Source organism: Colletotrichum lupini, chromosome 1 (assembly GCF_023278565.1).
Source record: "Colletotrichum lupini chromosome 1, complete sequence".
NCBI classification, from domain to species: domain Eukaryota; kingdom Fungi; phylum Ascomycota; class Sordariomycetes; order Glomerellales; family Glomerellaceae; genus Colletotrichum; species Colletotrichum lupini.
In genome coordinates, this window is record NC_064672.1 from 4,991,725 (window position 1) to 5,015,070 (window position 23,346).

Genomic DNA, 23,346 nt, shown 5'->3' on the forward strand with positions numbered 1-23,346 from the left:
TGTTGTCGAGGTGAGGCCTCGCTACAGCAACAGTTCATACATAAGACACAATCATCGGGTCGATCAGGTAGATTACGATAAAGTTCATTAATCCAGACGGGTATTCCGCCATTCACGCTAAATCCCCTCTTCATGGTATCATTAAATATGTGAAGGTGAATAGAATATCCTGCTTTCTTCACGCATTCCCCCCCTTCCAGCACTATACTCCCAAAACATCACTCAATCGCAGTCCTCCTACGAACTGGAAGTGGAGTTGATACTGAAGCGGTAGCTGGCCTGGAGGACGTACGGGTCACCGCCGGGCTCGTAGATCTGCTTCTTGGTGCGGCCCCAGGCGGGGTTGTTGATGCCGTCGATCCAGTCCTGGACCTCGAGCACGACGCAGCCGTACTTGGGGATGATGCGGGGGAACTTGGCGTCGTCAAAGAGACCCTGGCTCTTCTTGAGGGCCACGGAGCCGTTCTGCTGACTGCAGCTGTACATCTGGAAGGCGTCCTGGTCGGCGTAGACCTCTAGCTGGATACCGGACCACTCGGACTGCATGCGGGCGACGTAGCCCTCGGTGCGCCAGTTGTAGGGGCCCAGGTCGTTGCGGTTGACGATCCAGCAGTTGTCTATGTTTGTGTGATTAGCTTTCATGCGTGCACTCTGCTTTAAGAATTGGTCCATGCTTACCATAACCGGTGCAGTTGAAACCGCAGTTGTTCTTGAGCTCGGGCTTGGAGAAGTCGGCACCAATCTGCTTGGGCGCGCTCCAGAAGTCGTTGACGGAGCCCTTCTCGTTGGCAAGAATCTCACCGGTGGGGATGAGAATGTTGTCAACGCCCACTCTCTGGCCATTGTAGGGCATGTGAAGGGTGTGGTTGAGAGCCAAGCTGGTCTCGTTGTTGGAGAAGCCATCGAGGTTCCAGTAGGTGTGAGAGCTGAGCATAATGGGCGTCTTCTTGGTGGTGGGGACGGCGATCATCTTGAAGTCCCAGTTCCAGCCGTTGAGGGTGTAGGTGATGAGCGACACCACTTCGCCAGGGAAACCCTCCTTTCCGTCAGGGTCGGTGAAGGAGAAGGTGATGCTGTTGTTGGTGTGGGAGACAATGGTGAAGTTGCGCCAGTCCCATCCGTCAGAGCCTCCGTGGAGGGTGTCGAGTCCATTGTTGTCGTTGAGGTCGATCTGGTATTTCTCACCGTCGATCTCAAAGGTGCCGTTCTTGATACGGTTCGCGTAGCGACCAGGGACACCGCCGAAATGGGGGTGCTGGCGATCCGTCTCGTAGTAGGTGGCGTTGTCCCAGCCAGCGACAATGTCGCGGGGGATGCCGTACTTGTCGTTGATGATGAAGTCGGAGACGGAGGCACCGTAGGGAATGAAGGCGGCCTTGATGTGTTCGCTGGAGATCCAGTACTTGCCGTCCTTGTCAGGACCCAGCGAGGAGGGAGCCGTGGTGTTACCACCGGATCCGCCGACGAACTGGGCGAGGGAGGTGGCCGGGGCGAGCAGAGCTCCGACGGCGACAGGGAGGAATGTTGAGCGCATCGTGTAGGTGTGCCAGGCAAGGTAACAGAGGATTGAAGCACAGAGGACGGCGGACCAGAACAGAGGATGATGACGGGAGGACGGACAGCAGAGCCTGTGAGAGGGGAAGGTGGGATGAAGCGGGAGCTTATATCCCAATGGCAATGGTGCTCCTCCCCTCATGCGGGAGGAGCGGAGAGACTTGCACATGGCAGTAAGAATGGGACGATTCTGATCATCGGACCAACGAAGCTACGTTATGCAGCTCGAGGATGGCAGAGCAGGGCCGCAGAGTGCAGAGAACCAGCTCCACTCTACTCTGGGGTGAGGGGGATGACGGGTCGGGGAGAGGTACACCGTATCCCGGACGCGTGGGAAGAAGAGAAGGACGAGGGCAGAAAGAAGCAGTAGCAAGGGCCGATCAACGGATTGGATGCGACGGCATGATGTTACTGGAGCGTCTAGACGAACATGTGGTGGTGGGATCCTTTCGCTTGTCTGGTGTCTGGTGCTTGGTGGTTGGCCCCGGCAAGAAGAAGACAAACAAGACAAGCTGGGTCGAGCTAATGACTGACTAGCTAGCTAGTCGTAGCGTGAGAAAGCTTTTTCTTTCGCGGTCAATGGCAAGTAACGTTGGGCGAGCCGAGATGCAGGAAGCCGGGGTATGAGCGTGCGGAGCAAGTCCCAAGGTAGGCGTATCCGTGTAAGGTAGCTAGCTAGGTAATCCAATTGCTCATGAATTGAGGTGAGGTGCATGGGAGCCAGCTCCGGACAAGCAGCAGGGCAGGGCGAGGCTGGGCCGACGGCGAGGTCGAGAATGGCGGCGATGATACCCTCTCCAATGGGACGAGCGGGGTACAATTGGCGCGTGGTTGGCTACCTTTGGTGCTTGGGTAGCTTTCAGGAACAGGGCCGGCTAGGACAATGGGCCAAAAGTTCCTTCTGGGATTGGTGGGTTGGATTGACGTTCCAACAGCAATGAGGAAGAAAAGACACAAAGTCCGGGGTATGGTTGCCGGACCGGACGCGATGACGACGTTGGGACCTTGGGAAAAACTTGGGGGAAGAGGAGAGATTCCCCATGGTCCATAGATGCCGGGGGGTGGGGAGTTGGGGAGAGAGAATGGAGAAACAGGGGACGGCTCGGTGTCGGGAAAGGCGTTTATGCGTGTTTCATTGGCGCGCGTGCGCATTATCCCGATGACCCGAGTACGGTACAAGGTATTCTGCAGTTTCTACGGATGTGGATGGCTTCTTGGTCTTGATCACGCTGGGCTGCGAACGGTTCAAGTTTGCCGGAGAAATTGAGGTGCGGGGTTTTAGTGCCACTTCCCCAGATGTTTCTCCCTGCTTCCCCGCTCTGCGCCACTCGATATCCAACTTCTCCTCTCTGACCAAAGTCAAGCTTTTTCTGGCCGATGCTGCAGCTGCACCAACAATCCGTCACGAGTTGCCTGGCAAGGTCAGGGTATACCGTAGCACCATACTTGTAGGCACGCAGGTCAAAGGCTGCCTCCGCGACGGCATTTCCGAGGCACCTCCTCCCTTCCGTCAACTCTGAACTATCCACAAGTCCAAACCTATCCTCGTTGTGATTGTGATCAATTGTAGTTCCTCTGACGACTAAGAGTGAGGTTGACTACCTATAATCAAAATATATGGCTACAATTCATTTTTCCCATCCTCATGGGTCTTTCTTCCGTAGATAATATAGAGACCCCATAGTCATATCAATATAAAAAGTCTAAACGAACAGTTCGCAATTTTGCCGTAAAAAAGATCAAATGAAACTAAACAATGCCATTTGCGCAACCGGCTCTGATTGGCACGCATCGTCCACACCACCCCGGGAAGCAATTTTGGCCTAAAGCAAGCCACACACACACACATCTGCCAACCTCCTGGGACACCCCCGGACTGCAGAACCAAAAGTCAGCTGTGTGGCACGTGGAGCTGGAGCTGTCACGACTACTGGTGATGCAATGTTCTATGCGGATATCTCAAAGAAAGATGTTTTGTACGCCCAATCTTTGGAAACATGCAAGCCACAGTCGACATGTTGAGCAAGCGACTTCACAGGAACTTGGCCAGGCCCATCCATAGACTAGACTATGTGTTCTCCGTGAGCCTATTGCTGCAGCTTGAGGCTAGCAACTTCTTGCGTCGCTTATACGGTCTACCTTGGCGTAATTAGTTCTCTGTTCTCTCTCGTATCCATGTCAGTCTGTAGCTCAAATTCTATCCCATAAAGTCGTTCTCAATTATAATTTGAACGGATCAAGGTGAAAACAAGCCATCTCAGCTCATAAGCGACGTACGTCTCATCGAAGCCTACCATTTGTCGGCGCCAAAGCTGTCTGTCACATTCAAGTAGCCTCCCCTTCGGTACCACCATCCTCCGAACCAGAACTTCGGGTCGCTGAATCTTGAAAACCCCAAGTGAGATGCAAGCGGGGTTTCATTCTGACAGACTTCCCCCAAGCCACGTGGCGAGTGGTTCAGCGCGGCTCCAGCTTGTCTTTCTGTCGCCCGAATGGGTGGCCACCTCGTGTGGCAACTATCAATGCTGCCATGTCACTTGCGAGCCATTCATTCGGTAACTCCATTCGACGACCGGATCACACGGTATCTAGGGAGGTCGGACAGCTATTGGAGCTCATGGCGAAGTAGGATCTGTTGGCCGTCTTTTTGCGGCCGTGGTCTCCACAAAATATCCGCCGGACATGAGCTCGATGCCGTTATCTGCAACGAACTTGTGCGGTGCACTTGGTCAGCTGACCATGATTCGAGCAGTGCATGAAGTGGAAATGGTCTGGCTTTTCGAAGCGGTCAAACCAAGACTAGATGAATAGTGCAGTACTGGCGAGAATGACATTGACGCTCGCTGGACTTGCTACTAGGTATGTTAAGCGTCTTCCCATCCAAGATCTGCCACAGTATGTTCTTAGTGTCTCTCTTCAGTGTCAACGTTGTAGCGGCACAAGGCGGTGCTTTCACCACGTTGGTTGGCTACCGATTAATTAGGTAGTACTTGCCCCAAAGCTCTCTCTCACGTACACACTGCAGTAAGGTAGCTTATGATGACTTGAGGGTGAATACGTTTCTTCCTCTCATATCTTCTTGGCAGCAGAGATCGTAAGGAGGAGATTAGATCCAACGTTAAATACCCGGACCCAGGATGGGGAAGAAACGACCTCTTACATTTATATTGACTACCGTTACGCTACAGAACCGCACTACAGATGTCTTGGGCGAGTAGCTACTCGTTCCCTTAGAGCACAGCTCAAGTTGGCCTCTGACGCACGCAAACCCTCCCCTCTTCCGAGTAGGCAGGTTAGTCGATCTTCGTGTCACCGAAGACGAGTCGGAAAGACACATTCGAATTTCAACGGCACTGTTCAACGGGTGATCCATGAGACCACCTCTACTGTCATCCTCACAATTAGAGTTCGTACATTCTCAGACGTTGGGGCCTATGTCCTTCAGAGAAGGGAGACGGTCTCCGCAAGCCGTCTATTCTGTACTAGTAAACATCCTTCATGTCTTTTTTGAGTCTCTAGATGTTGGTGTACACGTCAGCGTGGGAAGCCTTTCGGCCGATACGAAGCTCAAAAATCTGGTATTGGCCTGTGTACTTTATGTATGTTGACGGGGGAAGTTGTGGGGATAGCCCGCGATTCCCCCGCGGATTGTAAGACTCATATGTAAGTGGAAGGCCCGTTGTCGTGGCCCTTGATGCCTTCCAATGGCCTCTTTTCGGCCCTCATATCGCAACACAAGAGGATGACCCTTCGTTGGGGTTGAGACAATGATGATCAAGCGAGCAGAAAACCAGAATGGCAGAGTACATCGGCGGAGTATAGACAAGGTAGTGCCAGAGCACCTAGCATGGAACGCTCGCAAATGTAATGACAGATCATTACGGTGCGTGTTTCAAGCCAACTTTTAGTAAGCAGATTGCAGATTGAAGTTGCAGACGGACAAATGTAATAGATAGACACCATATCACGTCTTGGCTCCCTCAAGAGAGTGCTTCATCCACCGTCTCGTGACCAGTGGAAGATATACAACGGGGAATCTACCCAAAACAATATGAATTGTAGGTACGAGAGATGCGAGAACCTTGCTTGCTCTCAGCTATCGAACGAAATAAACCTGCCAGAATCAGGTCATGATCAAGGAGCTAGCCAAGGCACCGTTCGATCGTGTCGGTTGTCTCTGCAGAAAAGCTTTCACTGGTACTCATAATCGTCAATAGCTTCCTTCTCGCTTTATCCAGAGCTTGTCCAGCCGCCAGCTGAATTAAGGCACCGTAATAATAAATTAATTCCTGTTGCCACGGCGCCGAATGTGGATTCCAAATGAGCATTCATCATTGAAGAAGTTTCCGCACATTGCAATTGGACGGCCTACTTCGATATGGCGTCCTTCTATAATGGATTTCGTTGACAAATCTACGACTTCTGGTTGCTCTCCTATCGAAGTATTATTTAAATGCCGTTTACCCTGTGGAACAGGTCGGGATCCAAGTACATGTTGACCTGCACCGTCTTCTATCGAAGATGGCTTCATGTCCTCTTCCCTAGATCACAGAAATGAGGTTGACGTGCTTGTTCGGCCGAAAGAAAAGCAAGTCGTAAGCCATTTTACCAGACTATGAAACCACGACTTCGCGTTTTCTATGGACCGACGAAGCTTCATCATCCAGAAGCACTTGTGGAAGATTCCATGCGATCATTTCCTTTCCTAGGGACTTTGTTTCAGACAGCTGGCGAACTATACGATTCCTTTGAAGTTCAGTTGATCAGTCAATCACTTGAGCGGCTCATCTCGTCAAAACTAGGAATCTATATGAGATATTTGAAGATATACACTCAATACTCTCGTCTACCTTTGTCATAACTACCTGATGATTATGCAAAATGAAACGTGAAAAGATGAGTATATTTTCCTTTTCTTCATTGGTATACCTTGTTTAGACATCTCGACTGGACTCTATAACAAGACATTGACATATGTATAGATATTGGAACCAACGGAACCAGGCTCTCACTAACAGCCACTTTCACCTATCCGTAGCTTGCTCATCCTGCGATGGCCCCAACGGTCACATCGCAGCGGCTATATAGATTTATTCCCTGGGCGGGCTATCACAACCTCTAGTTCATCTCATGTTCGTCGAAGCATAGCCCCCCCCCCTTCAAGTCCAAGTCCGCCAACCGCCTATATCATGCCAGACCTTCACCAGCATCCATTCACATGATAGCAATGTGGGCAGCCTTTGTGCCTATGGACTGGAACTGATGATGAACAATTAATTGTCGTTAACAGTGTAATCAGGTGGTTGTAGACGAGTCCAGTTTATAAAAGCTCATAAGCCATCCCAGATGAGGCAGACTCTCCCGTCCAACGTGTGACTACACGCATATGGCACAATGTATATCTATATATCTATATATCCTGGTTCTTCTTCTCCGTAGACATTCATCCACATTCACCCTGTGTCTGAAGGCTTAACCCCGCTTCTCAAGCATAGGGCTGCTCCTTACGATGCATTTCAAGAACATCGCAAGCAGAACACTAGCTGGGGTAGGGTGAAGGTGAGGATATGTTTAAATCCTCTTTTGGGCTAATTTACTCGGTAGATACAGGTTTTAGGGTCTTGATTTGCGAAAGATAGATGCCATATTTCGAGGATTCGGTATCCAAGTCTTTAGAAAAGCAAGACATCCAACCCACATCCTGTGAACCAACTCAAGGCTGATTTTTGTTCCATTGAGGTAATCCAGAGATGTACTGTCACACACGCCAATGGTATCTGAAAATTGCCTTCTGAATTTCCTATTCTAGGCAGTAGACGTCGAAACACACAAGGAGTCACACCACGATTTGTCCACTGAGTGGTTGGCGGCGGTGGGTACGGTGGTCACCAGTAACGGGGGGAAGGTCAGATTGAGTCGGCCGGCGACGAGCTCGTATGTGGGCTCACAGCCGAGGGATATGACGACAAGCTCGGTTCTTTCTTTTCTCCATCCATCGAAGCAAGTGCTTGGGAATCGGGCATGCTCAGCGATGGAAGAAGAAAGCACCTGTCAGACTTGTCTTTGATCCTCGGCACACTCTCAGCAGATGTTGGTGGTGGAGAACAGGATCGAATCCCCATCCACCGAGTTTACCTCGCGTGTATATTCAATACTTGGTACACGGTACTCCGTATACGGGCTCACCTCGGTGACGATGGGTTTACAGATTGCAGGGAATGCCGAGCAATCTCTTTTCACCTTGCCTTGCCTTACTTCGGTGAGGCAACGAGAGCGAGATGTTTGACCTTGGTCCCAAAAAGAAAGTGCGCAGTTCCAGCCTCCAAGTGTTTCGATTATGGGTTCCTTCCGACGTCGAGCCGCGAGGTGTCCCTCCCGTCCTCTGTTGGGTAAATGGCAGTCAACAAAACCGGCAATGGCAGGCAACCTTGAGATCAACAACAACAGCAGGAACAGCAACAACAACCGGCTGCAGGTAGGCACGGCCCGGCAAAAGACGGTTACGTAGCACCTTCTCATTCGCTTCCGTAGAGGTGACGCAAGCCAAATGGAAGGTAGAGAAGTGGAAGGAACCTACCTTGGAGAGGTAGGTACCTTAGGTAAGTGTGCGGCTGTTGCCCTCGGTGAAGTGGTACCTTAGAGGAAGGTGTGGGCGGGTATCCGTCACACCTTCACACCTTTGCGCCTTTCTTTGATTGATTGAATATCCGTGGCCGTAAGGCACGGTGTACTCCTTCCTTCCATTCCATTCCTTGTCCATCAGATACCTTACTCTAGGGCAATCTTCACATGCTGTTTGCTCACATTTGCTGCTGTCGGCTTGCCCCCTTTTTTCCCTCCTCCTGTCCTCACTTCCATTCGCATCCCCATGAGAGGGAAATCCGCAAAGATCCATCATCTCAAAACCCTCCCCCAGACGACGCCGACGCGACAATCTGTCCCAAACAGAAGACACATTTTCTCGGCCCCGCAAACATGATCCATATGCCTTCGGGCAGGGTGACACCGCAGATCCTATTTTCCAGAAGAACAAGCGAACAATTCTGGGACGGGGGGTGACGCAAACGAGAGCCGGTTACAGGGCTCCACCACCACCACCACACCTGTGACCCAGCAAAGTTCGGTCTGCCGTCTGAGCTTGAGGATCCCCGGGTTGTTGTCATCAAAAAAGACGAGAAATTTTTTAAAATTGCATACGCTTCCGCCCAGGGTCCCAAAGGGCCAACACGACAATCACCATTGCAATGCTGTCACCACATGGTCATGGTCACAGCTTGAGCTGCTGCTTCTGGTTCCACCCTTTCCACACCAAACCGCATCGCAACGCACCGCTTCTGAGATGCATCATGGATCCCTCACCGGCAGACTCCCGCGCTCACCAGGCGGAACACCTTCCCCGGTGCCACGAGGTCAATCCCCATCCCTCCGTCCCATCTCATCCCCGACTAGGTTTTAACGGCACCTTTGTGACAGCCCACAGCCAGTCCGAATACAGCTAGCACCAACCACCCACTTGGCAATCAACTTCAGCAAGCAAGTGGCTTGTTGTTGAACTTTGATTGCTGTGCCCTAAGCCCTTCACACCGTCTGGCTTTCGACGCTCACAGACGCCAGACGAGCAAGCTCATCATGGATAATGGATGATGGATCTTTTCGAATCGTCAAGGATGCAAGCCTTTCACCGCATGTCTTTGAGGATGCCACTACGGATACCTAACTTTGCCGATGCAGTTGACCGAACTGGCCACGCGAAGAAACGTTCACTCGCTTCCAGCCGCAGCACGTAGGTGCCCGGTCTGACTCGCCATAGAGTTCGTCTCCGAACATCCTCATCAACTTGGGCCAGTCGCAATCAGCCGGTTCGAGACTTCCAAAATGCCGTGTGGTCTGTGCAGCCAATGCCACTCCATACTCAGCAACACTATCCCTATCTGTAGGCAGACACGGATAACTACCTTCGCTACAGGCTCAAACGACAGGGCTGAGTCATGACCTGTCGCTTCAAACTCTCTGCGTTCGCCCAAGGAGAAAGCTTCTGGAACCCTTCCATAGCCTCGCTAGACCCATCTTTCAGCATCGCAAAAGTGGATGCACGGTTCCCGTTGACTCTCGAGAGTATGTACGCAGTACGGGTAGTGCGAATATACGACACTTCTATAATTCTTTTACGCCTCTCAGCGATTCGCGAACCAGTTGGCCAGGTCACGAGCATCTGCGGTGAGCGACAGAATGTCCATCACTAATCTCTGTCTTTTGTAACAAACTTGCGCTACTGCCTTAGGAAGTCCCCGGGCCGCAGCACTAGGGCTTCCTGGGCAGCGCCTACTCAGTCTCCGCGCTTGAATACAGCTACGTCGCGGTCTTGCTCACCGAGACAGCTCTCAGAAGAGTTTGGAGATCAAATTTTCAATAGCCAACTCGATCCGCTATCAATATCCACTGTGGTCTCGGTGTCCCTTAGTATACGAGCTCTTCACCGGATGATCGAGACGGGATCTCCGTACCCCCTCAGCCAGACTAGGGGCCCTGCACCAACTCGACACCTTGACCTTCGGGTCATTATGAAGCTTGAACACAGCATAGTTTTTACAGAGATTAGGGGTAACCTTCACCGACAACTCAGTCTCGGCGGCTAGAGTACGTACGTGGCGCTGGCCCCGTTGAAGAGAGATCCACGCTGTGGGCAATTGGTCGGAACTGGCTCCGGGGCAGGCTCCGTACTCCGCAGAGTCCTTCACCAAACGTGGCACCCACCAAAACCCGACCAGCGATGAAGTTCATGCTCCCTACACACCCTGTCGCCATACCAGCATGGCTGGGGTCGCCAAAAGGGCCGTTTTCCTTCAAATTTTCCGTTGGTCCCAAGTGCCCGGCAACGAAAGCCTTGTCTGCAAGGTTCCTGGACGTTGAAATTCGCTCCAATCTGATCACCTTGAGTCGGCGTCTGCCGCTGGTCGTGGGATCGCAAGCCACGAAAGGTGGGCACAAAGGATCACGGCTTCATCCGCCAGCCCAGCATGCGGAATTATGGACGGAGGCGCGTTACACATGGCTTGGTGGAGCTAGCCGAAGTGGTGGCAGGTCCTCACCGTTGGGCTGGGTTGGGCTTTGACAAGGTGTAACCTCATCAGACCTCGGGATACCGTTTGACCGGCCAGCAAGGGCACCACCCTCTTTGCCACAAATGTCACATGATTGACCTCAAATGCAACGGGACTTGCACGCATGAGTACGCGAGCATCGTTGGGCGTCATCTGCTCGCGAACGATGAATCGGAAAGCAACACCTATTGCGACCATTTGTCTGGAGGACATTGAGGCGGCCATCAAGACGAGAAGCTTTGCAGCCACCGGCTCACGTTTAACAGCAACTGGTCTGCCGAAAAGGGGGCGGAAGCATGAGCTTCTTAATGATGGATGACCGGTTCCTCGGTATTCAACCGAGGAGGGTCACAATTTTACCCCTGTTTCATCGCATATTTCCCCCAGCAGACCCGAGCCGGCGAATGGGCTAATGCAGGAACGGCGGTGCCAACAGTTTTGATTACCTTGCTTTGAGCGGTACGGGAACAACAGGGCAGTACGTACCGCACTTGTCTGGACACGTGTACCATGACATTGCCCTGCCGCGGCAGGTTCCTCCACCTATGGCAAACCGTCATCCTACGTATGGATATGGGTGCTGTAGGAACTCGTCAAGTCGCAACTTGCTTTACCAGGCCTGTTTCTCAGCAAACGCTGATTTATCTCAGACCACACCCGGCGGGCCATCAACCTTTTGCTCTCGGCCGCAAGGTATCCTCCCCCGAGAACCAGCTGCCCGGATGTCTATTCTCCAGGCCATCGACAGGGCGTCTTGGATACCAGCCACTGTTTAACTCCATCGTTTTGCATTACTAGAGGATTGCCGCAGTATATATAGACGCTACCCTGCCCTCGAATTCCGTACTATTTAACCTTAACCCTTTTTATAAGTTACCTATCTTTTCTTTTATTCTACCCTCTCCCTCGTTAAGGGATCGCTAGAATCGCAGTTTTAATAGTTTATTAATAAGTTAATATTATTATTTAGGAATAAGTAACTTACTCTTATATATAGGCGCTAAGAGTCTTATTATTATAAAAATAATAATAAGTATATTAAAATACTTAAAAAAGCTTTTTAATAAACTTTTAATACTATTTAAAATAATTATCCTCGAGTTATAAAAAGAAGCCGAGGTATTATATTAATATAGCCTTATCTATTTTATTAATATTAATAATACCCTTTTTAATATAAAATATATTAATAATACTTTATAGTTACGTTATTATATTTTATAAATCGTATTTAATATTAACGAGGCTTTTAGCGTTATTTATTAAGTTTTTTATTAAAGTCGTTATCGTAGGGTTAGTTTAGTTATTAGTATTTTAATAAGTATTTTAACTTAACTTAGAGGCTTTTATAACTTTTAAAAAGAGGTTTTTAAAGGACTTATAATTAGACTTTTTACTTATTATAAATAAAGCTATTATAACTAAAACTATAATACTATTTATAAACCTTAATAATAAGTAATTAATAATATAATTATTTTTCTTTTATAATAAGCTTAAAAAAGTATCTTAATTTAAGTACTAAGTAAGTATTATACTATTTTATTAAAACTATATTCTTATACTTATAACTTAGAAAGAATTAACTTTTTTTCATAATAAGGTACTTAGTCTTAGATACCAGCACCAACCAGCCTCCAGGGCCCGGTGTCAAGAGCTCCAACAGACCGGGCCACGATCCCGCGAGGATCCTTAAAACACACAGTGCAATCAGCATTCCCGGGGAAAAGACAACACGGTGCGAAGTACCATAGTACATATTACCGAGTGGACTTGCTAGGTGGAGGAGGCACTTCTTACCCACCCTTTTACCAGGGGGTTCTCAACCCCAACGGCGGGTTTCCTGTACTGAGCCAGTTCCCGAAGGGGCGAGGGCTACTGCAGGGCTTCCAAGCCTACTTTACCTTATGCTTCCATGCTTCCGCAGCTTCTGGAAGGCTTCGATGCAGCAGAAGTTCACTGTAAGGACAGTGCTCAGGTCCCTGTCACCGAGCCCTAGGGGCGAACAAAGGTCCCTGAATAGGTCGTCAGACAGGGAAGCCTTGGCCGCGCGACATGGAAGGGGCCGAGGGGTATGCGAACAAACGACCGCAGCGCAATGACAGCTACGAATACATTACGATAGAGAAAGGCGACGTCTGCAGGGTTCCAGATTGATTGATGGGAAAGTTGTCTCGTCCGCCGATTTGGAGCAATGGGGACACAACGCTACGCGAGATGGCTACCGAGACGAGAGACAACAAAGGCGACGGACGTTGTCGTACCTTGCCTCCCGTGGAAACATGGTTGTTTGCGGCTGCTGTTCGTTCCCCAGCAAGCCAAGCCCGTCTTGAACGAGAGGTTTGCTCACCTGTCATTTTTGGAATGCTGACAATGATAGAGGTGATGATTGATCGTGTAGGCCACCATCTACCAAACGATTCACTTGGCATGAGAGACTGCAGTTACCGTACAAAATACTCTGCCCGGTAACTGGGAGCCCTGCCGCGGCCGCTGCCTCGCCCTCTCCCTAAATCATCATTTGTGACAGGGAGATCGTTGGTTTGCATGCACAATCGCCGCGAATTCAACATGAGATGAGAAACGTGTTTCCAGCGACAAAGCTTTTCATCACTGTGGCCAATCCATGTCACAGCCACGGATTCATCACCGCATCAGTTTCGATTATACTAAAGGCAATGTATTATCACGGCGCCCAAGCGAATTCTTCCCAAGAAAGGCGCAGTCAAAAAGCAATCAGCGATAGGAAACGGATCTGTGCTTTGCAATAGTGAAGTCGCCAAGTACTCACAAAATCGGCGTTTCTGCAAATCACCAGACTGGTGTGCCACCTCGATGACATTGGCTGCGCGAGCGGACGGGAGCGATCCGCTCGCTCCATGCAACCACTGAAGCCCGTCGCCTGCTTGTCTCCTTTGGGCGAGCGGTCAGTGTTTGGTCGCTTGCCAGCAAGTCTGTTACATGCCGTATTGAGAACAGAGGCCGTGGCGATCGTTGTTAGATGAAACAGTCTTACCGCGGACTGATCTTCGTCTGAGGGGCTTCACGGTGGGAGAGGCTAGTGAGAAATCCGCCGCGGATCTTCCTGACGCGATGCTCACCTACTACTCGGAGGTGACAGACACGGAAGGTCGCTGGCCTAAAGGCCTTTTACCCACCTAACCACCGTATCACCGAGCGATCGCCTCCATCAAGAGAGGACATTGGGAATTCTTGTTCTTGCCTCGGAAGCATGCTCAAGGATGCACCGTTAAAAGATCGCCACCAAGTCCCCCTGCTCATCCCGTCTTGCACCCTATGTCCCTGAGAAATCAGAATTGCCTCACTCCCAAAGAGATACTGACAATCGGAATCATCGACTGAGTTTCACAGACTAGACAAGCCGAGCCCGAAGAGTTCAGACGATGTGCCCAATCAACTGACGCCTTTGTGCCTACTTTGCGCATCGGCTGACAGGGAGGCCGATTACCTTACCTAATGCTCCCTTTCTCACTGTCAATCGCACAGGAGCTGTCGGTTCTCCGGATACTAGAGATTTGCGGATATGAGAACTGACGCAAATCCTCGCATCGCTTTGTGGCAGAAGCTCATTCTTACATCTCTAAACCGGCCGGCACCGGAACGGAAAACCCGTCACCTATCTAGTCAGAAGAGACAAGAAGGTACACGTTGGGACGGGCGGACCGTCAGGTTTCTGACGATTCAGTAAGTTGATCAATGTCTTGGCTAAGCGGATCTTGGACCGCATGCCAGTTGCCATCCGTTGATATGTTGGTGCACAGCTGCGTACCGTCCAAGAAACATTGGCAAAGTCCCATATTGCCCGTGTACCTCTGACCGAGTGTCGCCCGTTCAGCCGTCGTTCCGCGGCCGTTGGGAAAACTTTGGAGGATTCCGAGCGGCCGTCAATAATTCCTTTTGGATCGCGAGATATTGAGTTCGTGTTTCGCGATGATGACGACACATGGTTAAACTTTTCTGGAACCTGCAGGTTCAACATTACACTGCAGCGTGGTCGACAGTCGATTCACTGTCAGCGGTTGTCTTGTCCCCGTTCCCGAGTGTGCCACGGCGCGCAGAACCTCCCTATTCTGTGGTAGAACGAGGTTTCCAGGTTGCGTGAATTTGACAGAGCCATTGATCTGATTCCCGCCAACAAACTGGCCAAAGGGGACGCGAAAGGTCGGCTCTGGGAGGGTGCAAAATGCAAAAACGTGGGTCTAACACACAGGATGGTGTTGTAAGCACCGACCCAGGACGGGAACGAATTATCAGATGCTGTGGCTCATCGCGAGGCACGACGGATAGGTCGCACACTAGCCTCGAAAATGAACTGGGAAATGGCTGGTTGCATGCCATGGATTGGTTCTTGACGGAACATGCTGGATCTAGCCGCCTCTCAAGGTGTTTCGTCCGACGGGACAATCCCAAGGCTCAAACAACAGAGGCCAGTTCCGCGGCCTACCTATCCTCGTGTCCGGCGTAATAGCACCAATTCCGCATATAAGAAGCAAATGAACACTTTGCAGACGACAACAATTATGATGAATCAGCCGACGGAAGAGGCGCGGATCGAAGCGAATATACGGACGAAATTTTGGTCACGCCTTTTTCCTTGCCCGACAAGCTGTCCCCGAATGACAGCTGGGAAGAAATTTTTGAAGCGAAGCAATGGGAACTAGCAAGCGGAAGAAGCAAAAGGAGCAGCTAGGATGTTTAATGTCGAGTGCTTGGATATGACGGTGCTCACCGAGAGGGCACGGGCTCAGCGACGCGAGGAGGCGTGACGATGGGCAACGGATCGCTGTTACCATTCCCCTCCCGAAATGAGGAGCACGGCAGGGAGAAGTGTGACACGCCCGGGTCGTCGTCGCCGGCCGCCCGCCCAAGCTGCTCGAGGAACCAAGGGATGGAATGTACGAGGCAGTAGGATTGACGCTCAGCATCTTGAGTCGGACAGTCACACATGGACAATAGCAGCATATGGGTGCTGTCAGGCTGGGCCTGGCCATGGCTGTCCGACGAAGGCATCACAGGGAACGCGACACACAAAGTTGTAATCACCGAGAACCATCGGCATGGATGCCTCCGTATAATGCGACCCTTCGTTCACATTGCTGCTTCGGTTTGTCCCGCAGCTAGAGCCCACACCCGTCCGAGTCGTGAGAGTCAGACGGGACGTGCAGCCCTCATCAGAATGCAAAGATGGGAGAGCCTTGCAACAATAAGCAAGAATGGGCGGAAGAAGAGACGAGAAAGCGAAAGAGAGGGTGTGCAGCAAGTTTGGCAAGCGAGCAAGTTTTTTCCCCCCTCTCTCTTCGCGTGTGAAGGGATATCGGGAACCAAGCTTGCAAAAGCATCCAGACTCTCTATTCTTTTCCCTTTTCCTCCTGAATGCGATTTCCCCCTCCAACTAACACGACATGACGCATGGCCAGTAGCTATTTTTGTTTACCGCAGCACCGGCTCCGATGAATGCTGTGCACACACACACACATACACAGCCAAGCTGAGCTGAGCTGAAGTGAGCCGTGAGGGCGAAGCTAATTAAAGGATGCGACTGACTAAACAGAAAGTCTTTGGCAAAGCATGCGACAGCAGCGTTTTGAATCGGGTTGCAGCGAAAACATGCGCTAAGGATCGCGGCAGAATGACAGGTCGGCAGCAGGTAGAACAAGGGTTCTCTCCAGGCGCTACGTTTGAGTAAAGGCTCTGGAGGTGGAAGTAGAAGCCTGGGAGAGGTGAAGTGCGGGAGAGAGGCATGGAGGGAGAGAGGCATGCAAGCATGCATGGGAGGGACACATACGAATATCGGTACATACACACGCACACACACACACACACAGCAATCAGCAGCATGGCAACGTGGATTGGAAGCAACGTCGAGGCTCGTCCGCCAGTCGTCCGTCACCATTCATGTATGCGTGGATGGGTGGACGGATGGATGAATTGGTCGGATAGAGTGCACCCCTGGAGGCCAATGACCCCTGCTCTCCGTGGTATCTCAGGAAGACCCTGGTAGGGGCGACAACCGTCAGTGCAGATGCGCAGCAGGAGACAAGCAGAAGGGCAAGCCGCAAGCTGCTAGCAAAGATGGAGACGGGGACGAAAACCAAGTGTTCCGGTGAGCCTAAGGTGAGGACGGACGGAGCGATACGTACCGGCAAAAGGAACCTCGGCGTCGACGTTCCATGCACCTAGCGGTGGATACCTGACCTCACTGCCGTCCAATACGGGGCACCAGGCTCAAGGTAAGTATCTTTCTCTGCTGCGTAGTGCGTACTGCGTACTCTCTCCCTTTCCCCATCTTCGATTTCGGCGGTCCTTCTTGTGGGATAGAAGTTACCTTGGTTGCTGGTCAGTGGTCTGGCTGCCCCAAGCGGATGGATGTGATTCACTTCCATTGCGGATGCTCTTGTGGTCAGGATGCCTCATAGGCTGATACTTTGCGTACATACGGAGTAGACACAGTGTATCCGTACCGGCGATGCGGTGCAGGTGCCCTGTTACATGAGGAGCCCTGTAGGAAGTACTCTTTCTCATGCTTCCATGAGTGGACCAGCCCAATGTACCGGGAAGCAGTCATCGCAGACCCTTTTGCATTGGCGCATTGTCTTTTTTTTCTCTTTTCTTCTTGTTGTTGTTTTTCTCTTTCTCGGGTTCCTTTTCGTACCATCTCTTTCCTTTCCAAGGCCGCGATTCTGGCCGCTTCGCCATTGAATTTCCTCCCCGGGTCGCGCCAGTTGTGCAGACATGAACCATGTTGGTTGGGCCTCAACAGTAAAGTGCTGGCAGAAAACCAGCTGGCGCAAAGTAGGATCAGCAGCTAATACTAGGTACGGGATAGGTGGACTGGGGACAAGCGGCGAGACGAGTAGGTAGTGGACAGACAGACAGACACTTGGACCTGAAAATAGGACACGGAAAAGTATGGTGAGGTAAGTAAGGTAAGGTAAGCACGATACAAGTTGCTTCACCTCGCCGCCTCACGTTGGTCGGGCTAGGGCATTTCATCATTTCAGTCACTCTCTCCCTGAAAGGCAAAAGGAGACCGAATGCGCTGAGACGTTGAGACCTGACTCTTTCTCGCTCTCTCTGCCGCCACACCAAGGCTTGCGCAGTCAGGCAGTGCGCACCACCGGCGAGAAGCCACGGCACGGCTCTAGTCTCGATTGGTGCAGTTCCAGGAGCTCCCCGATAGCCTAAGGAGGAAGAAGCGGGTGTGAGGTAGCCGCTACCTAACCTTACTCTACTCTGTACATACTTTGATCTTGTTGCGTTCCTCGCCTTCGCCTCTGGGCAACAACTACTACGCACAATCATGGAGCCCAGGAACAAGCGGAATTGTTCAGCTGTCTAGGTATCTCGATCTCTTGCTCTCCCTCGTTCTTTGCATGTTATGTATGTACGGATATATCCAGGGGCAGTCAAGATCATCCATACGTACCTGATTATCGGCATGGAGCAAGGATACCCGTTTGGCTTGCCTGAAGTGTGTTGTGTTCACTTTGCTCATCCTCTGAGAGCAGCAAATAGATACCTTGGCCGGGTACGCAGTAAGGCAAGGTGCCAGGCACAGAACGGGCTACGTACGGGTAGCTAAAGTTGGGTACGCACTATCCGTAGGTATCTACAGGTGTGCAGCATTGCAGAGGACCAGCCAAGGTACCTTGCTTCGTACCCAAAACGCCTCTTCACTTTTTGGGGCCCGAGACGGAGTACGGGTACCTGGCATAGGCATGGCATGGCATGGCGTGGCGTGGCATGGGACGGGGCATCTTGCAAGGAAGGCCAGGGCCTGGCGTGGCTTTCATGGCTGGCTAATGGCACACCCCCCCCTAGTCCTCCTTTCTCTCCATCCATGATCTCTTTCCCCCCCCCCCCCCCCTGGACAACATGAAGGGGAGGGCCTGGGGCCTGGGGTCTACCGTCTGGGTACCACGGTACCTTGCTTAGGACCTAGCCGTCTCGCCCAGGGGAGGGTGCGGTTTCCAGCTTGGAGGATGAGCAGCGGCAGCAACCAAAGATGCTGGTCCCATCCATCCCTTCCCTTGGTTCCCTTTTTTTTTGCCCTTTAATTTTTGGGTGGAAACTGGCAAGAGAAGGAAAAAAAGGAACCACCAAACCTGAGGAACATTACCTACCAGAACCAGACCAGACCTGTCCTGGACCTGACCAGACAGCCCCGAAGGGAAAAAAAAAAGGTACCTACCTCTTCCTGGCCCTACCTCACCTTGCAAGTCGCCTTACATGGTTCCGGTCCAGCGCCAGTAGCCCATGAACCCTCCCCCCCCCTTCCCTGCGCTCCCGCCCTGACATTACATTACCTACTTTACATTGCGAACGAGAAAAAATTTCCCATTCTCGCTCGGGGCGTCTGGAATAAGATAGAGAGAGAGTGTGTGTGAGAGAGAGAGACCTTCTTAATCACCTCCCTCCCATCCGTCATCTCCTGTTTCCATTCTTCTGAGTTCCTATCCTCACTTACCATCCTCCTTCTTATTCCCATCCTCTCCCCCCTCTCCTCAACGGCGCATCGCTCTGGTCTCTCTACATCTCTCACATTCGACATCCAGTTTTCTACACCTTTCTGCGCTACTTGCCAGCATCCACTAGCTTTACCACCACGCACAAGCATCAAACCAGCAGCAGCACCAGCTCTCACCGCGCGCTCCATCACACACAATAGACGCGCCCCCCTTTTCTCCTGCACGCTCACCGTAGTCCCTGGGACCACCAACGTTGCCAACACTCCAAACAAAAGAGCAGTTCGCGCGACCCACCAGCAAAGCAGTTGTTGCCCGTTTCTCAGCTCAGTAGACTAGCGAGAGAACCTGCAGCAAGCCATCCTCGTCTCGTCTCGTCCCGTCTCGTTCCGCACCGTACAGCACCTCACCTCACCTTACACGCCTACCATACCTGGCAATACTCTCCGCGACCTGCGCTTCACAGAGAGGATCAGAAGAAGGGAACCCGTTTATTCCAAGACCCCGATCCCGAACCGAATCAAATAATATCACCAAAACACAAAAGGGAATTCCCCATTGAGAAGCGACTTTCCGAGACCTGCGCAACCAACCGTCTCGATATCCAACCAACCCCCCCGACGGCACACCCACAACACGACAGAAAAGACTTGATCGTCTGCAACTGCGCAAAGCCCATCCTGCTCGAGCCATCCACATGCAACGGTGCCGATAATACACTCCCCTCGCTTCCTCCGGACCGCCTGTTTTGCCTCAGCTCCTCCTATTTTCTGCGAAACAACCGAGCAGCATTGGTGACGCCCAATTTGGCAACATACCCAGGCCTCCTTGCATCATCACCGCCTCTTTATCCCCGTCAACTCTCACCAATCCCATCTCCTGAAGACACTCGCACCCAAGTCTTCAAGGCCGCTTTCCAACACGTCGCACTACGACCTTCTAAATTGTGAGTCAGAGTTGCAGCAACGGCATCCACTAGCCAATTTTTTTACACCTTGTGCGGCATACTCCCATGTCCTACACCGGACTGCCCTGTAACCATCTTCACCGTCATGTCGCGTCTGGCTTGTATAAAGTTGACGCTCTGTCCTCGCTACCCTCGAGAGATATTTGATCGAATCATGGCTAACAAGCGATTTCAAAGAAACTCAATTCCAACCAGTTCTCGCTTTCGAAAGCACCTACAACATTCAATATGGGTGTCAGAGAGATCACTCCCGCCTCCAACATGGGCCGCGGTGCCTACGACACGACTGGAGTGCCCAAGCCTCCTCCTCGCCCCAAGCCTCGATAAATCAGCCTCGTGCTGATTATCATGATGAGCGACACGCAATTCACGTGCCATGAGCACGATCCGACGAACGAATTCCACATCTCCACTGGTCCGCGGGCTCAGGCCAACGCGATGATTTTTCCCACGCGAGACATCTCGAGAGGATCCAACCGCCCCCCCTACTCTCTACGCTACCGCGTGTCTTATTCGATCATGCACACCCAACCCACACTTATCCTCTACAACTCTACTAATACTGGCGGTCCATTTCCACCTGTACTACCTCATCTGTACAACCAAAACGTCCTGGCCGATTTTTCGCAACATTTCATCATACACCATTTAATACGCACATCTGTCCAAGACTAGAACATACCGGCTCGCAGCCACAACTTGCTTCCCAGCAGCAAGGCGAATGGGAACGCCTTACACGGTTTTCATGATGTGGCATCGATTTTATTTTGTGTGTTTGTGGGATCATTTCATCCCACCTGCACCAGGGAGAAGAAAAAAGGGCATGGCGTTACAACATAGACGGATCTGGGTTTCTTGAACTTTGGCTCCTTTTCGACGGAATTTTTTTTTTCTCAAAACGTTTTGTTTCCTGTCAGCTCTCACATACCTCATCTGGGCCCTCGACGTCCTACGACACGACACTCGGCGACGGCACAATATCCCCGGCGGATCCATTCCAAACTGTCGGTGAGTGCTTCGCAGGCACTTTGGTCGGGCAGCAACGCATGACAACGCAACCACCATCCTCGACGCACATGGCTCGCAGCCGCCTCAACCGTCAAATTCGAGGGTGTGAGACGACAATCTTCCTTTTACATGGGGTTTCTCGGACAAGGGCACAAAAGAAACATGCAGCTTCAAGCGCCTGTTTTCCTTTTTTCCCATCTCTATTTTCCTTTTTCATTTCTGTTTGCTTTCACCTTTCGGGCAATGCGATTCTGGGACGGGCTACAAAAAATCTGGGAACTGGACTGGGAAAAGAACTGATTCGCATATAGACTTTTGATTTTCTTTCATTTTGTTTGTACCAACTACCCCCTGTATTCTCTAGGTTTGGTCGACTTTTACGCACAACCAGCTACCTCGCGGTCCTGGTTTGAGCGAGAGCACCAAGGATATGTCAGCAACGCTTTCCTACTTTTTCATTTTCCCTTGTCAGAACAACAAGGCGATGGCGATGACGGATTTACTACCACTACATCTTTATTATTCCCCCATTTTCTTTTTTTTCTGCTTTCTCATGGTGTGCTCGAGACCGGAGGCTCCACGGCTAGCTGATCGTCCATATGTGGGCGATGCGGGCTTGGATGGACTCTGGGATTGACAAAAGAAGATACCCCGCGGGTTTAGCCCTCTTTAGACTGCATATGTATAGTACTGCCATCTACAAGAGCCAAGATAGCTACACAGCGCCAGCGCATAGGAAAAGGAGACATCCAAATTCGAAACAATGAAACATTTAAAAATCATATTACATCACCTCTCTCTTTTGTTTTGTATTGCACACCGATATTTGAGTTGAAGCCCTATCTGATCCTGCCTACCTAGGCGAGTGCCCAATCTGACGTGGAGACATTCCAGATCTAGCAGATGTGTGTGAGTGTGTGCAGGATGCATCTGAGACGGACAGGGGTGTTTGTTGGACGAGGGCATTCCTTAACCCCCCGTATGAGGGCGGCGGCGGTTGCTCTCGAAGCTCATGCTATGCCATGCCATGCGACTCGACACATTCGACTCGACTCGAGAACTTCTGTGAGATGCTCGAGTAATTCAGTTCAGTTCAGGAAGAAGAGGAGAATTCGGGATAGGCGATGGACGGCGAGACATGGCAAAAAGAAAGCTAAAGGATAGGTAGCTGAGGGTTTTCCCCCATCGCAGGGGGGCTCCCCCCAACTTGGTGTGCCGTAAGGGGGCAAAGGGAGAGAGCTAGTCACCCACACAACGGGACGTCTATCCGGGAGGGAAGGGAGAGAGCGGTTCGGTTTTAGTTTGGTGTAGGTAGTCACGGTAGAGTATCTAGAATACCCAAAGTAGAGGATCGGATAGTGTTATAGGGGAGGGGAATGGAGAGGGGGGAGAGCCACACAAGATCGGGGGGCCGGGGGGTTCGGATGCGGGATGCGGATGCGGGATGCGGGAGAGGGGTTCTAGGCCAAGGGGGGAATGCGACGACTCTCGCCCATCCATCCTCCCGTCGTCATGCTTGAGGAAAGAATTCGCACTTTGGACCTAGACACCTCCCCCCTCGGGTGCTCGGCCAAGACGAAGGAAGGGTCTCGGTCAAGAGTTGGTGATTCGGTCACCACCGACTGGTATCGTATGCCTATATGGGCGTGACAACGAATTGGGCAAAGACGCATGAGGTAGCAGCAGCAGCAAGCAGCGGCAGCAGCAAGCAGCGGCACGACACATCACGGGGGCATGCGAACTACGACGACTTACATGATCGACGGGGGACGCGGACGCGTGCCGACGACACGTTGTGTGTGTGTATGTATGTATGTACGTATGCGCGTGCGTTGTGTTGTGCCTGCCGGCGACTCGAACAGGACGAGTCGAATGAGACTTTTTGAAAGCAAAGGAGCCTGCTCCGTGACGGCTACCTCTGCCATTTTCTGCCGCCACACACCTACGACAGACTGGTCTTCCTCTGGCGTGTCTGGGTACGGATACCTTGGGTACTAGTGTTCCCCCCCCCCCCCCCCTTTTCGTCTGATCAGAGACCTTTGAGGAACGCGGAACTAGTCGAGGGAGAGAGAGAGAGAGGAACCGGCCGGGCGCTTATGCGCTGCAGCGTCAATCGATTTAGCGGGGGGATAAACCATGGCGAGAGACAAGACGGGGATGACTTTTGATTTTTTTTGAAAGGAGGAGCGAGGGGAGGCAAGGGGGTCGTGATGGTGGTGGTGGCGTGTGA

At 51.6% G+C, this 23,346-nt stretch overlaps 7 protein-coding genes across 7 annotated transcripts; 5 read left to right on the forward strand and 2 right to left on the reverse strand.

Moving 5' to 3' along the window:
• Nucleotides 1–237: 237 nt before the first annotated feature.
• CLUP02_01498 (aldose 1-epimerase) lies at nucleotides 238–3,186 on the reverse strand (the record flags this gene model as incomplete). The annotated part of the gene is made up of 8 exons (XM_049280538.1): nucleotides 238–617; nucleotides 679–1,628; nucleotides 1,770–2,011; nucleotides 2,146–2,229; nucleotides 2,287–2,748; nucleotides 2,783–2,940; nucleotides 2,996–3,136; nucleotides 3,180–3,186. 8 exons carry the CDS (start codon nucleotides 3,184–3,186, stop codon nucleotides 238–240), a joined length of 2,424 nt encoding a protein of 807 aa, XP_049136495.1.
• Nucleotides 3,187–8,671: 5,485 nt separating this feature from the next.
• On the forward strand, nucleotides 8,672–9,010 carry CLUP02_01499 (uncharacterized protein; the record flags this gene model as incomplete). Its single annotated transcript, XM_049280539.1, has 1 exon — nucleotides 8,672–9,010. A coding segment is annotated over one exon (339 nt), but the record flags the coding sequence as incomplete, so codon positions are not given.
• Nucleotides 9,011–13,231: 4,221 nt separating this feature from the next.
• Nucleotides 13,232–13,426, forward strand: CLUP02_01500 (uncharacterized protein; the record flags this gene model as incomplete). Its single annotated transcript, XM_049280540.1, has 1 exon — nucleotides 13,232–13,426. The coding sequence occupies one exon, from the start codon at nucleotides 13,232–13,234 to the stop codon at nucleotides 13,424–13,426; it is 195 nt and encodes a 64-aa protein (XP_049136497.1).
• A 461-nt stretch (nucleotides 13,427–13,887) lies between these two features.
• CLUP02_01501 (uncharacterized protein) lies at nucleotides 13,888–14,592 on the forward strand (the record flags this gene model as incomplete). Its single annotated transcript, XM_049280541.1, has 5 exons — nucleotides 13,888–13,954; nucleotides 14,038–14,084; nucleotides 14,163–14,171; nucleotides 14,239–14,360; nucleotides 14,454–14,592. The coding sequence occupies 5 exons, from the start codon at nucleotides 13,888–13,890 to the stop codon at nucleotides 14,590–14,592; spliced, it is 384 nt and encodes a 127-aa protein (XP_049136498.1).
• A 31-nt stretch (nucleotides 14,593–14,623) lies between these two features.
• CLUP02_01502 (uncharacterized protein) lies at nucleotides 14,624–18,469 on the reverse strand (the record flags this gene model as incomplete). Its single annotated transcript, XM_049280542.1, has 16 exons — nucleotides 14,624–14,875; nucleotides 14,971–15,053; nucleotides 15,121–15,176; nucleotides 15,247–15,333; nucleotides 15,406–15,659; nucleotides 15,706–16,068; nucleotides 16,111–16,133; nucleotides 16,221–16,387; nucleotides 16,521–16,829; nucleotides 16,890–17,009; nucleotides 17,114–17,249; nucleotides 17,329–17,458; nucleotides 17,646–17,822; nucleotides 17,920–17,961; nucleotides 18,103–18,142; nucleotides 18,354–18,469. The coding sequence occupies 16 exons, from the start codon at nucleotides 18,467–18,469 to the stop codon at nucleotides 14,624–14,626; spliced, it is 2,355 nt and encodes a 784-aa protein (XP_049136499.1).
• An 82-nt stretch (nucleotides 18,470–18,551) lies between these two features.
• Nucleotides 18,552–22,198, forward strand: CLUP02_01503 (uncharacterized protein; the record flags this gene model as incomplete). The annotated part of the gene is made up of 13 exons (XM_049280543.1): nucleotides 18,552–18,590; nucleotides 18,619–18,687; nucleotides 18,761–18,817; nucleotides 18,897–18,925; nucleotides 19,069–19,396; nucleotides 19,450–20,064; nucleotides 20,121–20,216; nucleotides 20,286–20,399; nucleotides 20,490–20,717; nucleotides 20,784–20,858; nucleotides 21,026–21,219; nucleotides 21,428–21,548; nucleotides 22,040–22,198. 13 exons carry the CDS (start codon nucleotides 18,552–18,554, stop codon nucleotides 22,196–22,198), a joined length of 2,124 nt encoding a protein of 707 aa, XP_049136500.1.
• Nucleotides 22,199–22,628: 430 nt separating this feature from the next.
• On the forward strand, nucleotides 22,629–23,114 carry CLUP02_01504 (uncharacterized protein; the record flags this gene model as incomplete). Its single annotated transcript, XM_049280544.1, has 3 exons — nucleotides 22,629–22,746; nucleotides 22,797–22,911; nucleotides 22,979–23,114. 3 exons carry the CDS (start codon nucleotides 22,629–22,631, stop codon nucleotides 23,112–23,114), a joined length of 369 nt encoding a protein of 122 aa, XP_049136501.1.
• Nucleotides 23,115–23,346: the final 232 nt, after the last annotated feature.